General features: G+C 41.1%; 3 protein-coding genes across 3 annotated transcripts; 2 read left to right on the plus strand and 1 right to left on the minus strand.

Annotated features, from left to right (window-relative positions):
• Positions 1-338: 338 nt before the first annotated feature.
• Positions 339-2,496, minus strand: med20 (mediator complex subunit 20). Its single transcript, XM_075462135.1, has 4 exons — positions 2,419-2,496; positions 2,007-2,152; positions 827-1,080; positions 339-736 (listed from the first exon to the last, which is right to left on the minus strand). The coding sequence occupies exons 1-4, from the start codon at positions 2,430-2,432 to the stop codon at positions 515-517; spliced, it is 636 nt and encodes a 211-aa protein (XP_075318250.1). The 5' UTR covers positions 2,433-2,496; the 3' UTR covers positions 339-514.
• Positions 2,497-2,683: 187 nt separating this feature from the next.
• bysl (bystin-like) lies at positions 2,684-9,893 on the plus strand. The gene is made up of 7 exons (XM_075461014.1): positions 2,684-3,093; positions 3,492-3,648; positions 3,773-3,911; positions 4,398-4,531; positions 4,648-4,808; positions 8,804-8,906; positions 9,055-9,893. Exons 1-7 carry the CDS (start codon positions 2,829-2,831, stop codon positions 9,407-9,409), a joined length of 1,314 nt encoding a protein of 437 aa, XP_075317129.1. The 5' UTR covers positions 2,684-2,828; the 3' UTR covers positions 9,410-9,893.
• Positions 9,894-10,974: 1,081 nt separating this feature from the next.
• On the plus strand, positions 10,975-16,066 carry ccnd3 (cyclin D3). Its single transcript, XM_075459987.1, has 5 exons — positions 10,975-11,193; positions 11,270-11,485; positions 14,259-14,421; positions 15,151-15,293; positions 15,521-16,066. Exons 1-5 carry the CDS (start codon positions 10,975-10,977, stop codon positions 15,716-15,718), a joined length of 939 nt encoding a protein of 312 aa, XP_075316102.1. The 3' UTR covers positions 15,719-16,066.
• Positions 16,067-16,279: the final 213 nt, after the last annotated feature.

Consider the following 16,279-nt stretch of genomic DNA (forward strand, 5'->3'; position numbering starts at 1 on the left):
TTTTAGGGTTTACAACAACTGAACTATGAAAACATTTTCAGAAGGACCACCAGCACATTGACCAGTGGGAGTGAATATAGCTAAAGAAAGCATAATGACTTGTGGGAGAAATGACTGATTTCCCCTGTATTTCAGGGGGAGAAGCAGACGTTTTGTTAATGATATATGAGCCAGAAATGCTTTAAAATCAGTGGCCATTGGTTGTTGGCGGTGTTGCACTTTGAGGTACTTCTGCATCGTCTTTTATTCATAGAGTTTGTGGTTAAAACCCACAAAGAGGACACCTGAAGTCTGTGAATGATTAGAAAATGGGCTTGACAGCAGCAACGGAGACTGTCTGCTTTCCTCCAAAAGGCCTCTTTAATACAAAACTCAAGCAGGTGAAATTGATGCAAAGCTGAAGTCCCGAAAATGAAAAGCTTTCAAAAATTCCTGGATATTTTGCTGATCCAAAAGACCAGAAAGAACACAACAACAACAAAAAAAAAACGTGAAAGATGTCTCCGTTGCCGACTCAACGCACATTACTTCCTTGGATTTGGAGTTTGCGAAGTTTGTTGAACAACTCTTGATACTGAGTCATAGTGTCAACGCAGTCTGCTGGTGCAAAAAGCCCCTCAGGTTTGGCAGCAAACACTGAGGGAAGTTCAGGGACGTTAGTGCCGAGAAAGGACTGCATGAACTCCTTTATGAGGTTCCAGCAGTCCCCTGGAACCACACAGGGACAGTACTCCACCTGAGGAAAACACAACCAAAGTTAATGCAGTCACGCAGGGAAAAATGTTTGTCCTCTCTCAGTGATGATATCAAAACACTATGTTCATACTTCCACTGATATCCCTCTGGCGCTGGAGCTCATTGTCACGGTGCCGACCTTTATCAAGAAGTCGCAGTAGCGATATCTGGAGCCGCGACACTCCACTTTGTGTCCCTTGGCATTCTGGAAGTGACTTTTCAGCTTCACCATGAGGACGTCAAAGTTTGCATCTGCGATCAGGAAGGGTCCTCCTTCGAACATAGCCAGGCAGCTCAGGGGAGTTTCAGAGTTGTGCATCACATACAAGAGCTTGGAGGGCTGACCTGTAACAGACGGGCACCAGACCGTCAAGTCAGGAGGTGAGTTGTACTGCGAATAAGTAAGACGTCCTTCCAGTTAACTGAGCATTTTACCTTTGTGACACATGCACAAGTAATATTGCATATTGGTTTTTATTGCACCAGATTGAATCATTCCAGTTACGTAGTTAGTTACGGCGCAGACTACTGAAACATGATGACACGGCAGCCTTGTGACAGCAGTCTAAAAAGGACATGAAGTTATACATAAATACTAATAAACAGAGCTAACTAAAGAATCCCAGCACAATCAGAGCCCATTCTCTCACTGCTACATTTATTCATTATGCTGCTTAAAATCTATGATTCTTTGGGTTTGCTCCATACAAGCATTTACTGTTGTATTTTTTTTTCTGTGGATATGTAGGGGGCTTTCTAATTATGAAACGACTTTGATTATTACAGCCTTTTCGGCAACCTCAACCTTTAGTCTCAGGAATGTTTTTGGCTATAAGCATTCCCACCATAATCTAAAGACCTCTCAAGTCTGGTAAATCATTGGGGTCACACAGTGGGTCAGATAGTTCTGCTCTACGGGAACTGACTTTTTTTGGCCAGTAATTATTTTGTCCAAAACTTTTTGTAGAAATGCACCAGAACACTGTCCAACTATCCACTATGTTTTCAAAGAGTTTTAGTGTTGAGGGAGCAGGGAGCTACAGTGTCAGTGAGAGCATAAGTAACCCTAACCCATTGCTTTTTGCATTAAAGCCTTTCTGACAAAAAGACAGAAGAAAAGAAGAATAAATAAATAACAGAACTAAAGCACAGCTCGCTTGAGGGTTACGCTCCTGTAACAATTTCATATAAAAGACTCACTGTCTCGTAAGATTATCACACTGAAAATAATCCCATGATGCTTAACGATAAACTGGATAACTGAACATTACCGCTGACATTTCCTGTGGCAGTGTATGTCTCACAGTCCACACAGAAGCTGCCGTGCTTCACAGCTCCAAGCTGCTCCAGTTTCTTGTGCAGGATGTCCACCGTCTGCTGCACACTCTTCCCCTCCGTCACAGGCACATGGCACACACTGTGCGACACAAAGCAACACATTATGCAGAGAACATCAGTATCGTTTCCACGGATGGACTGGGAGGCAGGACAACATCTGCCTCTCATGCAGAGACACAGAAATATAGTATTCTGCGGTGCACAGTGTGAAAGAAACCGAAGAAATTCAGCGCGGCCAAGCGACATGAACACACGAAAGCTACAGTGAGATGCTACACATAGGAGGAAATGTGAAAAAAAGCTTTCTTAAAATTATTTAGCTAAAAATGTTAGTAATTATCTCACCAAGTGACCCCCATTGATGCTCTGCCTCCTATTGTGGTGTTTGGCTTGAGTATATCCGGGTGAACAAGTAGACTTCCGGTGAAATAAAATCCAGTTGTGGTAAAAAAACAACAACGAATAAACAAACAAACAAACAGTCAATATACATTTTCTTTACCACCAACAATACTGGATTTCCTAATATCTTTGACAATAAAACCCTACAGCCCAACAGTATTATAGTTTTTCCTAAAATGAACAAAACTGGACGTTGCGTGACGTAGTTTTCGTCACTTCCTTCTCACGGGACTTCTTCAGCACGTGTTAAACAACCGACTGTTTACAGTATTTAGGAAGTCTAGACGTTAGTCTGCTCATGCCAACATAGAAACGACGACATTTACTGTTAGAGCCTCAGTCAAAGTGCAGCAATGCCGAAGGTGAAAAGATCCAAGGGTGGAGGAGGAGAGAAGAGCGAGGGAGCGATGGCGCTGGCCGACCAGATCCTGCAGGCGGGCACGGTCCGACCCCGAGGCCGAGTGAAGAGCAGAGACAACCGGGCAGAAAACGAGGACACGTACGTTGACGAGCGTTTGTCGCGGAAAATCTTGCAGCAGGCCCGAATTCAACAACAGGAGCTTCAGACCGAATATGGCCTGGCACCAGAGAAGAAGAAAGCGCCAGCCACTGTTCTCGGTAATGTTGGATGTTCGGTCGATTTCTTTAAATGATATAATGTTTGAATGGAGTCTGGTGAGACAGACCTAACCACACAAAAACACAGTAGAAAGGTAGTTTCTTGAGAAATGTTCAATTCTTTTGAATAGTAGCTCGTTGTTCGGACTGTGTGATACAGCCTACATTTAGTTACTTACTACACGGAACTAATGAAATACATGTTTATAATGTATATAATTATGTAATTATTACTATTATTAGTGCAAGGAAAGAGCAAATGTTGAATCTGTTCATTAGAGTAAAGCTCATTAATTAGATTTATTTCGTTAAGACACATCGTAATTGAAGATTAATGCACATGAACAGTTCAGTGTGAATATCTCCTGTTGTGTGCTTGTCTTGTTATCACATTTTAGGGCCTGACTCTCAGGATGCTGACTCCGACGAGGAATGGCCTGCTTTGGGAGAAGCAGGTGCTGGTGAAGACACTGCCGAGTGTGACGCTGAAATCAATGTGGACCCTGACGATGAGAAGGCCATTGAGCTGTTCATGAATAAAAACCCTCCAATGAGGCAAGATGCGACACAATTAGGGCTTAATCGTGAACTTAACTGAGGAGATTAGCTTTGATGGCGCACAGTGCGTCAGTTTCTTCTCTCAGTGCTATTGCTTATTTTAGCTTTGTGGTTCTCGTAGACGGACCTTAGCGGACATTATCATGGAGAAGATCACAGAGAAGCAGACTGAAGTAGAAACGGTGATGTCTGAGGTGTCAGGGTGCCCGATGCCCCAGCTGGACCCAAGAATAATGGAGGTGTACAAAGGTGTGGGTAAGGTGAGTCGTTCTAAATTCAGACCCGTCTGTTTTCACCATTTGACAACGCGGCAGTCATCATCATGCGTACAAATGTGTGATGATTTCGAGGTAAACCCTAAAAACGATTGGCAGATTAGCAAAATATATAAACACAGTTGACAGAACAGTATATCGACACATCTGAACGACTGTGGGAGAATTATGAGTAACGCATCTGATAAAGCGCTCCACCATCATCATAAAACACACAAGAAGAAATATAGTTTAGAAGAGTGAAGCTAACTTGTACGTAAATCTGCACGAGACATCTGATGATCTGCGCCATCATCCATCACATAATTATTCCGGAGGGTCACTTTTTTTTTTTTTTTTTTTTTAGGTGATTCTTTGTTTTCTTTCTCCTAAAACTGAAGCTGGCCACAGTAGGGGTCCACTTTCCAAATGAAAGGTGTATTTATGGTGAGCACTTAAATCACACTTTTCATTTTTCTTCTTCTTGCATAGGTGTTGTCAAAATACCGCAGCGGTAAACTGCCAAAGGCTTTTAAAATAATACCGGCGCTTTCGAACTGGGAGCAGGTTCTGTATTTGACTGAGCCTGAGACCTGGACTGCAGCTGCCATGTACCAAGCAACACGGTAATTTCCCGGCTGATTTGGGTTTGACTGATGAAGTTACCCTGACAGAATGATCCTACTTGCTCCTGATTTATTTATATAATGCAATAAATAGTTTGACCATTTTTATGTTATAGAATATTCTCCTCAAATCTGAAAGAGCGAATGGCCCAGCGATTTTACAACTTGGTGCTGCTGCCCCGTGTGCGGGATGACATCGCAGAGTATAAGCGACTCAACTTCCATCTCTACAGTGCCCTGAAGAAGGCCTTGTTCAAACCAGGAGCATGGTTTAAAGGTGAGAGCGAAGGTTTTTTTTTTTTTTTTCATTACACTAATATACATTAGTCTTTTTTTACATGTCTTTTTTTTTGGGTGGGGGGCGTGAAATGAGAAGATTGATCTTAAAGACATGCTATGCAACTTTTTCATGGTCATAAAATTGCTTGGCAATCATCAGTTTGCTTGGCTGACCCGTTCCGATGAAAACGGTGACATTTCCATCTCCATCTGGTGGCCCTAGCCCGAAACAGCGCTTGCAACTTTGCCTGTGGCGCCGCATGCTTTGTTTAGCTCTGGAAGTCTCGCGACACACGAGAGCCGAGAACTACTGCTTCACGGCAGGTCGTAAAGGGCTCTGAGCCGAGCCAGGTGTGATATAGTACAAGACAAACATGCACATATGGTTTACAATTCATTCTTTGCTTTTATACTGCTTTGATAATTACTTTTACTACATACCTTTGAAGACATCGCGAACCTCCGTCGTCTTCTCCAACTCTCTGCCAGTGTCTTGAAAAATAAACCGTAAATTGCCTCTGGTGGGTTTACAACAGTCTGGCTAGACTGTCGCCTATTTTCTACAGAGCTCCCCCTACAGCTTTGGGGTGTGTATTGCATGGTAAACAAACCCTGTATTACTGAGCCCTGGTTTAATCTCTCTTATCTCACCATGGAAGGGGTTTCCACCAAAGGGATTCCAGTGCTGGTTTGGAGCCCCGAGAATTTTTTTTTTCTCAAAACATTGGTTCTTTGCAGAACCAACTTAGAAGTATGCTTATTGTCCGAGATGGTCTTTGTTATGCAGACCAAAGCGTGCAGTGCAGTTCGAGATCATGTGCAGGTAGATCATGAATAGCAGCCTAAAAGTGGCCAAAAACTGCTCGGTACACGATGCTCACGAGTTACATTAATTTGTTGTTAATGTTAGATTTTCCACTGTACTTCTTTGCCAATGAGTGAACATATTGGAGTGAATCCAGTATAGGTTTATCGTACTTTTAGATGTTAAGTAACACCTCCTCTGTGATGGTGTTCATGAGTGTTAAAAAGGTTATTGGAACTATGACTTGGATTGTCAGCTTTCAGCACTTCTAATCCCTTTGACACCTTCGATGGAAGAAAACTTGAGGGAATATCTTCTTTACAAAAAGAGCAAAATGGTATTGGCCTGACAAGTTTAAAATTTTTACCGCCTGCCACTTCACTTTGGCTTGCAACAAACAGCCAACCCCCCAGACAAATGGTTGAGGAGAGCTGTCCTTTTCAACAGGACAATGTTTTTTGTTGTTTTCGTTGTTTTAACTTCCCCCAACTTTTGCATTCAGCTGTATTCCCATCAGTAAACAATAGCCATTGTGAATGACGGGCCAAGATCCAGTTGCATGTGACCAATGAAGGAAAAAAAAAAAAAAAAAATGAAACAGCGAAGTAAATGGATGAGAACAATTATCAGCTTGTTGCAAAGCAGAAAAGTCAAGCTCCCAAGGACGCGTCATAGTTTGAATTCTAGCTCCAGGTTTAGAAATCTTATTCTAAGGACGGTGACGGAGGATTAGCTGCTGTCCTCAGAGGAAATTACACTACTGCTTCTGGAGGCAAAGTAATTAACACACTCGATCTGGGTCAAATCATCCTTTGTATGCTATATCTAGAGATGATTGTTGAAGATCTCATTCCGCTTTAATCTCGTTGCTTCCTGTATTGACAAATTGTCCCAGTTTGACAGGGACTATTATCCCCAAACAGCCCCGGACCTAAATTTTGGAGGGAAAAAAAATACAGTTATTGGCACTAGGTGGCAGTGTTGCTCTCAAATTAATTTGACCATGAACTTCCTACAGTATGAGTGAGAGCTAAAAGTACAGCCAGTACTTTCTGTTCATTCTCTTTTTTTTTTTTTTTTTTTTTTTTTGTAGTTAATAACCAGCAATAAGAGTGAGTATTTCTTATAAATGAATGAAGCATCAGAGCTAATTTAATGCATTTCCATGGAATCGGTCTAAGTCAGTGCTTTCAAATGATGAGCTGTGTTGTCATGTTGTGTGACTTTTAGTAAGTAAACATTTGGAGTTCTGCTCCGCTGGTGCAGTACGTCAAAGTGGAAAATCCAAGTAGTTTGTTGCAATTAAACCAATTTTTTTGATTTTTTTTTTTTTGTGCCAAGTCTATTTTGTTTGTGAACAGAAGACATTAATTGTTTTATCAATACACACCAGAGCTTGAAAGTTAATTGGTTTACTATTATTCTGACTGAATGTGAACTAAATTAATTTTCCACTTAGATTTCCAGCCAGGCCCAGAAAGAAGGTAAAGAGACCTCAGGGGGAAATGAGATGTTACACTTGTTACACTTTCTCCATAACACGAGTGGCAAAAGTGTTTGAACCTTTGCTTTCAGTGTCGTGTGAACCTCTGTTGCAACAATGAGCGCAGCTGAACAATTCCAGGAACTGTCGATCATTCTTGCTCATCAGCTTGGAGGAATGTGGCTCATTTCTCCACACAGATCAGCCTCAGCTCTAAGACGTTGTTGGGTTTCGTCACATGAACTGCTCCGATATGGCGTCCCTCAAAAAAAAAAAAAAAAAATTTTTTTTGTAAAGCCAAGAAACACACACACGCACTCAAGGTTTGAGTTCACAAAGCTACTTTCATTCAGTGGTTTATTCAGAATTCTGTGTTGGAGTGGTCCACTTTAATGGATCGAGCAGAGCTACGCGTTTGTGATCAGAAATCTCTTGTTCAAGCAATCAGACACTTGCACAAACGTGTTGTGAAGTAAATCCTTCTTTATCCCCACCTGCGGAACAAAAAAGGGCGCCCACATCCTGTTGAGTTAAAAAAAAAAAAAAGCAAACAAAAAAACATTGGACTCCAATTTCATCTTCAAACTAGCTGCTAATCCTCGAGACAGACATGTAACATTGAAAGAGTATGAAATAGCCAATTATAAATATTTGCATCTGATTTAATTGAGTTCTCTTTGTTGTCTGTAGATAGTTTGGGTCATATGTCGTGTCTCATTTTTCTAAAAGCTCCCATACAGCAATACTATGTAACTTCTCAAAAAGCCCATTATGGAGCTCCCCCTACAGGCTTGGAGGTAATGTACGGTTAAGACACTATCGTAAATCTCTTTTTCTTCCTTGCTTCATCAGTCAACGTCTTCTTCTGTTTCTTCGGTGCCTCTGCCATGATGATCGTACTGACAATGTTGCGCTAGCTTAGCCTTATACCTGGGAGCGTGAGAGGGGTCTATTTGTTTTTGCGGTAGGTGTGCCAGAAAGCAAGTCGAAGTACTTCCGCTCAGCTCCCGGGCCGGTCCAGCAAAGTTACATAGAGCAGTTATTCCAACTCAGACCCCCGAAGGGCATAGGAGACAGGCCAATCGTAATATTAAAACTCATTCTAGCCGCACAATTTTTTAAACTGTTATTTTAAGGTAGAAATTTTACATAGTATTGCTTTAACCTTGGCGTACAATAACATCCGAGTGCTGTAAATTCAATCAAGAATAGAGTCGTCATATGACTGTGGCATTATTACTATCTATATACCCAAGGTGTTTGTTTCGTTTTTTTATTTCATTTTACTTTCTACATACCCCAAGGGTTTGTTTTGTATTATTTTATTTTACTTTCTAAATACCCAAGGTGTTTTTATTTTTAATTTACTTTCTATATACCCAAAGGGTTTGTGTTGTTTATTTTATTTTACCACCTGCATACCCAAGGGGTTTGTTTAATTTTTATTTTCACTGTCTATATACCCAAGGTGTTTTTGTTTTTACTTTATTTTATTTATTTATTATTACTTCTACTGTTTATACTGGATGTTTATTGCTGTTGATATGGAAAATTCAATAAAAATATTTTTGAAAGAATAGAGTCGTCATAACATGTTTTCTATGGGTTCAGCCTTTTCCTTTTAACTTGCTGTAATCTCATGACAGCGCAGCATCGAGTTGGTGGAAGACTCTTCTGATATTTTTGTCCGTCCGTTGTCTCACAGGTATTCTGCTTCCCCTGTGTGAATCTGGAACCTGCACTCTCAGGGAGGCCATCATCATCGGGAGCATACTCACAAAGTGCTCAGTCCCTGTGCTGCACTCCAGGTAAAGGCGTCCTCGCACTGACACTCTGGTACAGATACGTCAGCATCTTTTCTTTCTCTGATGGATTCAGCGAGCTGACTTTGGAAACCTGTAACTGTGCGAGCAAGTTCCGTGTTACATAACGGGTTCCTTCTTTCTCGTCTTTCAGCGCTGCAATGCTAAAGTTGGCAGAGATGGAGTATAACGGTGCCAACAGCATTTTCCTGCGTCTCCTGCTCGACAAGAAATACGCCCTGCCTTTCCGTGTCGTAGATGCCTTGGTGGCTCACTTCCTGTCCTTCCGCAGTGAAAAACGTGTACTTCCTGTGCTGTGGCATCAGAGCCTACTCACCCTGGCCCAGCGCTACAAGGCTGACTTGGCCTCCGAACAGAAGGAAGCCCTGCTGGAGCTGCTCAAGATACAAACACACCCTCCGATTTCTGCGGAAATTCGCAGGGAGCTACAGAACTCTGAGTCGAGGGATCTCGAAATCGGGGTCCCTGTTACAGTTGAAATGGACTGATTCTGTCTGGTTTGATGCACCATACTCCTTATTCATGCTCCCTCTGCATGAAAAGACTTCAGCCCTGCTGTTATACGAGTAGAGCTGTAATTCTCTTCCCTGCTTTGAGTGGTTTGCACATGTAAAAATGCTCAGCATTGCTGGTGTGGCTGCAGTTTCATGAGACTATTCTCTGAGCTTGGGAATACAGAGACTGGTTTTTGTCTACATTTAAGAGTAACTTTGTGGTTCTGAGGAAACAATTTGGAATAAAAATCAAACTGAATCCTTAAAAGTTGGTCTGGTTTTCCATTTCGTGTGTTAAGTTGCACCCGTCAACTTAAATTGGGAATTTTGATTAAATGTATCAAGTTGTTTGCATGGCTGCGGCTAAGGTCAATGCTGCGCACTTATTGAAGCCATTTTGTGGACAGTCATTGTGCCAAAATATGATTTCCTCACATGAAAGGACATTAAAGCAGGTTAATAAAAAACCAAGATGCAATTAAGCGATGTTTCAACACTGGTCTGGTTACAGGAGAGTTGATTTACGATGTCAGGAAGGAGTAAGTGGGGTCCACAGCAAATTTAGTCATGACCTACTTAACAGATTAATCCAGTCATGGTTTGACCCATTTATTCTGTCATCATTGGTAGTCCCATGCTGTGCGGCTTGAAAGACTTTTTATGTGTGGACCTTTTTTTTTTTTTTTTTTTTTTTTTTTTTTTTTTTTGGCAAATCATATTGGTCAAGCAATTGGTCAACTGGCCATCTGTCCAACTTTTCCTGATTTGTTAGCAAGCATACAGACCAATTCCTCAGCCTGACACAGCTATCACTCAGTGAACAATATAGTTTAAATTGTTAATAAGCTTTGTAAATGGATAGCAAATCTGTAACAAGAGTTATGAGATGCTAATTTTACTTGCAAAGAAGTCTGCGAGGCTAATTCACAAAGTAAAAAAATAACCATGCCCAGTACGTAAAGAATAAAAGGGGGAAATGTATAAATGTAAATTAAGATGTAGTTTAAAATCGTATATATGGACTGAAAAGTTATTTTGATTTAAAAAAAAAAAAAAAAACAAAAAAAAACACTGCCAGCTGCAATCTGAAGACATTTGGAGCATTAAAAAATAATAACTTTATTTGATATCCTTTTTAATTATAAACTTTTAAACTTGCATTTTTACTTGTGACGATTTAAGACTTTTCAAGTTAGTTGACAGTCTGACACGAATAAAGTGTCCTTCCCAATTTCTGCCTTTCTGTCAACAAGTCATCAAAAAGACGTCATGGCAGGGCATTTGTAGTAGGTGGTCACAGAATTCAACGTTACACCTGAACTGGATTCGTTTGGCCCATATTTTGTAAAAGTTTTAGACGTAGAAAAATAACCTAACCTTCTCTGTGTTGTTGGATAATTGAAAACAAAATGGTTTAAAAAAAAAATATATATATATATTTATTTATTGTAGGTGGTGGTTGTGGGATACTTACAAAATTTAGCTAGCTAAGACCGGTTCTTTGTTAGCTAACGTTAGCTTAACGGCTTATTAACGCTGTTGAGTGGATCTGAGTGAAGATGAATAGCTTCACGGAGGATTCAAACCTAAAACCTGCTCTGCGGCAGGGTGTGGTTCTCCGGGCGGGCAACGACCCCGCCGTGACCACCGACCCGAGAGTGGTGCACCACCTGCGGGCCCTGGAGGAGACCAGCCGGTTGTCCTTCTGCCTCTTTGGAAAAGTGCAAACAGATATTCAGCCGCACATGAGGGAGATACTCACAGTGTGGATGTTCAAGGTTGGCAAATTTTAATTTGGCTTTCCAAAAGTTTAAGTCGAAAAAATAGATTTGAAACTAAATCCCTGTGTGACAGGTGTGTGAGGAGCAGCTTTGCGAGGAGGAGGTGTTTCCACAGGCGGTGCATTACCTGGATTGTTACCTGAGCCGTTTTCCCATTGAAAAGTCCCAACTCCAGCTTTTGGGGGCAGTTTGCATGTACCTGGCCTCCAAGATGAGAGAGACGGTCCCCCTGACTGCCAAAAAGCTCTCTATCTACACAGACAACTCCATACCCGTCTCAGACATCATGGTAAATCTATTTGCTGTTCAGAAGCATGCAATCCTACTTTCATCTTATTATATTTCTGCTGTATCTCCCAGTATGGACAACCACCCAATATCAATGACCAAATAGGATTTAATAAAAAGGTGGGACTCTGTGAAAGGCAGAAATAGTACATAAACAATAACGCAGAGATTTTTTCCATAAATACTGTATTTGCTTATTTTGAATTTGATGCTAGCAACACAAAGCTAAAAATTTGGGAAAGGGACAGCAAAAGATTGTAAAAATTGTGTAACTTTGTTGTAATTTAGGAAGGAAATATTCAAATGAAATGAAACAACTAATTACATCAATTGGCCAAAGCTCTGTAATTCTGTCTTTCAACCGGCAGAGCAGGTTCAGTTCTCTTTTGATTAGTTGTTATGTTAGGAAACCACAGAACCAAACACACAGTGGCAAACTAACAAACTCAGGTAGAATACACTCATTTATGCTGACAGCCTGGTTCATGATTCCCACCCATTATTTGATCTTTGAACTAACCTATTTTTGGTTAAAATGATCCAAAAGGCCTTAAACTGATTAGGAATAATAAAAAAAAAAGGAGCACCCCAAAGAGGCTGAGTCTTTCAATAGATGGAAGAGGGTTCATGAATTTCTGTAGACTGCATGAGCTCTTAGGTCAACAATATGTGAACAATGTTTTTAAAGATAAAATAAAGAATTTGGGGTTTTCATTAAGAACTAAATGCTAAAAAAACAAAACCTGAGAGTCTGTGCACAAGGGATGAAGCTGAAAACCACTATTCAGTGGCCGCCAACTTCAGGCTGTCAGGCAGCGCTGCATTAAAGCCAGACATTAATCTGCGGTTGAAATCCCTGCACGGGCTCAAAAAACAAGAAAGAATAACATAGGCAAAACTTGAAAAAAAAACTTCTCAGGACTCCTGATCTAACTCTGCACCAAGTTTCAGGGTATTCAACTTCATGGTTTTTGGGTAATCTGGAAAACAAACGGACGAGCGATCACATAAATCTGCCCCCTGCTCTTGTCTTGTTGGAGGAACGAGAGCAGTCTGAGAACGCATACCTCCATCAAGGCCTTGTGTGCTTTCCTGGTTCCAGAAATGCATGAATAAGTAAAAAAAATTCCTGATGTATTTGCATGACAACTTTACCAGAAGTGGGCCAAATTTTGAGGCACCTCATTTTTTTTTTTTTAAGTTGAACTGGTTCTGTTTCTGGATCCAGGACTTTTTAAAAATTCTTTTTTTTTTACAATCTTTGACTTCTCCTGTTTACATTTTTACACAGCTTACTAACTTCATTGGTTGCAGTATTTCACAAACGCAGAATCATACAAGTAAACAATGAATTTGATGGCGGTACAATCCTCTGTCAGGAATGTGTCCTCCAGACGTCAAAGGGCTTTCTCTTATCACGGCGTTTCACAACCCGGGGGTCATGACAAAAATGTGAGTCGTTTCAAGATAATGGACTCGTATCTTTCTACTGTTTTGGCCTCTAAAAAGTATTCAGATGGACAGCTAAATGTGGGGATAATCATGTCATTATTCAACGGTTTGATACTATTACCCCTATGCTGTCTGTGTAGTGGTGATTAATAGACAAAGGTTTGCTTAGTCATTGCTATCTTTGTTTAGCAGACACAATGGAATATTTACATGTAATAACAGCCTTCCTGTCATGCACAGACGTGGCCAAAATTATTGGTTTCCTTTCGCACTTTTTCCTGAATTATATCAAATTCACAATTCTCTGTGTTATTGCATAACAGCATTTATTTTTTTTAAACATTGAATAAGAATGACACGGGTAAAAATATTTTGACCCGATTGTTCCCATGAACCTTGATTTTCAAGGAAAACATCAATTAAAACTTGAAATTGACATGGAAAAAAAAAATTTAAACGAGATCACAAATCAAGTGAGTAGAGTGGTTGTTCAGAAAGTGAGGCCATTCTATACTGGTTCCCCTTTTAATATACGAAGGCTTTGTCCATCTTTTATGTCCAGTCTGTGGATGTATCTTAGCAAAAAGCTCTGATTTAGATTAAACTGTCCAAAGGGACGTTTTCCCAGGACTGCTTTGGCACCTCATGACACATTTTTGTGCTGTTCAGATGTGTTCGTGTTCAATATGGAGCACGGTGAGGACTTGTTTACATCAGACAGACTTAACGAATCATGAAGATGCCTGTAGTCATGTATACATGGCATAAGAAATTGTGAATTGTGATTGAAACTCAACCGATGAGGACTACATGTCAACTCACAGTCACTTAAAGCTTTTCCAGAGGGTCGCTCCGCTCTAATAAAATTTGGACTTTATAACGGTGGCGTCATCTGACAAAGTCACCATTCAAGTAACTTTAAGACAATTTCTGTGCAGTGAATTATTTTATACTCATTTGCAAAGTGATCTCCCACAGAGAGTTACAAGAACGTTTCCTCTTACAGCCTGCAGCATCATGGCATCAGATGTACTTCAGTTAATAGCTCAATTGTGCATGCACCATGCTGAATGTAGTCCAGCTGTCTATAAGATTTACTGACCATTTCTGATGATCCCTATAGAATTGGCAAGACCTCAGCTCTTCACTGCCCCTTTGATTTGGAAAGTCAAAGGCATGCATGACAAAAGAGCTTTTAATTCCAACATTTCTCCGTGTCAGCGAGGGGTAAAGGTACCAATAACTTGTGGCCACGTCTGTGTGAATGTTAATGCGGTGGGATTTTGATGGTGAATTGCTTTAGAGGAATGTGTATGTTGCAGCAGTGGGAGGTGACGGTGGTGTCCAGGTTAGACTGGTGTCTGGCGTCTGTGGTGGCCTCCGACTTCCTGGAGCCAATTCTTCACGCTCTCCCCTTTGTTCGGCCCTCTCACCTTCAAAACATGCGCAGGCTTGTTCACTCTTTTATCGCCCTGGCAGCCATGGGTAAGTTACATAACTGTGGTTACTGGTTTCCCAAAGTAAAACAAGCGTTGAATGCTTTCTGTGTTGAGTTAGACAGCAAACCTTTTCATCATGCAGTAAAAGCTTCTGTTCCCCTGAATCATTCATGACATTTTTTTTTTTTTTTAGTGGGTGAGCGTTTAACCTAACTTTGGAATTAGACGGCTTTCCGTGCGGCGAACCGTTGGCCCACAGCAGCCATAACTTCGATAACGATGTGTCAGCAGTTCATTTTGGAGACAGAGAGCTGACTTAGTGTAATCCTGCATTGTCCGTTGTGAAAGACCTGCGTCCGACTATTCAGCTGGCTGATTTCCCACGAATCTCTGTGGTGCTGCCAGAGGCAACAGGTCACAGGGATACCGTCAGCTCGTGCTTTTACAGCCAGACGATAAGATTACAACCCCTTAAAATTAAGATGATTCCCAGCCCTCAACATTTTTAACCCATTCTAAAAGGTGTCAAGCTTGGACTGAAGGACTTTTTGTCCCCGCAGCAATTAGGGTGTCAGATTATCAGCTTTTGGGACGTGTCTGCTTCTGAGTGCCTGGCTTTGTTCCTCAGGGTGTGTCTACTTTGCTGCAATCCATCTTATTGTCTGCCAAGTAGCCTTGACTTGGCTGTTTCCATGTTGTGTGCGTGTTTTGATAGTCAAAGCGGCCTTCAGAATAAGGAAATTGAAAGTAAAAACACTTTCTCATTTCTCCTCAGACTTTAGGTTTTCAGTCTTCTTGCCCTCGATCCTTGCGTGTGCCTGTGTGAGCGTTGCCATGCAGAGGCCAAAGGTGATGGAAGCCAACGTCTCCTCACATTCAGTGATGGAGTTTTTAGCCAACCTGTTGGCTGCTGATGTGGTAAGGATAATGTTTAACCAACTTTTCTGGTATCACTTTGACTTTGCCCTGTCAATAGCAACTGGTATGTTTTTGAGCTTTTTGCTTATCCAAGCATACTGATCAAACCGTATTTGGATGAAAGTTCAAACTGTTTGCAGAGCCTCCATGTAGAGTGAATCTTTCTGTCCGTGGCGATACATGCAGCCTCGTTTGCACTTATGAACTCCCTTTCTTTTTCCTTACAGAAGGCCGTCCTAAGCTGCTATGAGCTGCTAGGAAGTGTGTTGGAGCTCAGCCTGCCCTCCTGTCTCCAGGATAATGTTGGCAGGTCATTCGCACACTGTTCAGGGATCGGCTCCACCCCTGCCGAAATCCGGGATGTTGCATTGACACCGGTAACACCACCACAGGAAATGGAGCTTAAACACTCCACCCAGCCGTAAAGATTCCAATGAGCGATAAAGTTACAGCCAGGAGACTGAATAAAAAGCTAAAACAAACCAAAAAAAAAAAAAGGGGGGGGAGGGGGGTTATTCAAGTGCAATTTCTCCATAGTTTTGTTTCATAAAGATTTTCGTGTTTTAAATGTCTGTTGCAAGTACCTGATCAGCTTTGATACAACAAATTTCACATTGTGCTCGTCATTAAACTTTTCTGATATTGAATCCAAACGTATTCGGGTTCTCTGGACTTTACTGAAGATTCATCATCATCATCGTGAACAGCTCTGATGAGTTTAGGCAGATGTTTCTGCACGTTTTCAACACTGCAAATCAATACAAAAATCAATCCTGTGAAACAACTTGAAACATGTTTATGTGGGTCACAAACAAAATTAACCAGAAATTGAGTTCTTTGACTTTTTTTTAAATTTTTTTTATTGATTTCCTCATCCCAGTCACAGCAGCACTGTAAATAAGCCAGTGACTTTGGCAAACATGGCTTTTGTTGCGGATATAAAATGCAAGAACTGAATTTGCATACCTTCAACTTCGGTGACATGA

Source organism: Odontesthes bonariensis, chromosome 3 (assembly GCF_027942865.1).
Source record: "Odontesthes bonariensis isolate fOdoBon6 chromosome 3, fOdoBon6.hap1, whole genome shotgun sequence".
NCBI classification, from domain to species: domain Eukaryota; kingdom Metazoa; phylum Chordata; class Actinopteri; order Atheriniformes; family Atherinopsidae; genus Odontesthes; species Odontesthes bonariensis.

Excerpts from the sequence above, each read along its gene's own strand:
- med20 (XM_075462135.1), bottom strand. Across the intron at positions 1,081-2,006 it reads TGCCACAGGAAATGTCAGCG|GTCAGCCCTCCAAGCTCTTG; the intron begins GTAATGTTCAGT and ends CGTCTGTTACAG. Across the intron at positions 737-826 it reads CCAGAGGGATATCAGTGGAA|GTGGAGTACTGTCCCTGTGT; the intron begins GTATGAACATAG and ends TGTTTTCCTCAG.
- bysl (XM_075461014.1), top strand. The coding sequence starts at position 2,829 with ATGCCGAAGGTGAAAAGATCCAAGGGTGGAGGAGGAGAGAAGAGCGAG. Across the intron at positions 3,912-4,397 it reads TGTACAAAGGTGTGGGTAAG|GTGTTGTCAAAATACCGCAG; the intron begins GTGAGTCGTTCT and ends CTTCTTGCATAG. Across the intron at positions 8,907-9,054 it reads GTCCCTGTGCTGCACTCCAG|CGCTGCAATGCTAAAGTTGG; the intron begins GTAAAGGCGTCC and ends CTCGTCTTTCAG.
- ccnd3 (XM_075459987.1), top strand. The coding sequence starts at position 10,975 with ATGAATAGCTTCACGGAGGATTCAAACCTAAAACCTGCTCTGCGGCAG. Across the intron at positions 11,486-14,258 it reads TACCCGTCTCAGACATCATG|CAGTGGGAGGTGACGGTGGT; the intron begins GTAAATCTATTT and ends TGTATGTTGCAG. Across the intron at positions 15,294-15,520 it reads ACCTGTTGGCTGCTGATGTG|AAGGCCGTCCTAAGCTGCTA; the intron begins GTAAGGATAATG and ends TTTTCCTTACAG.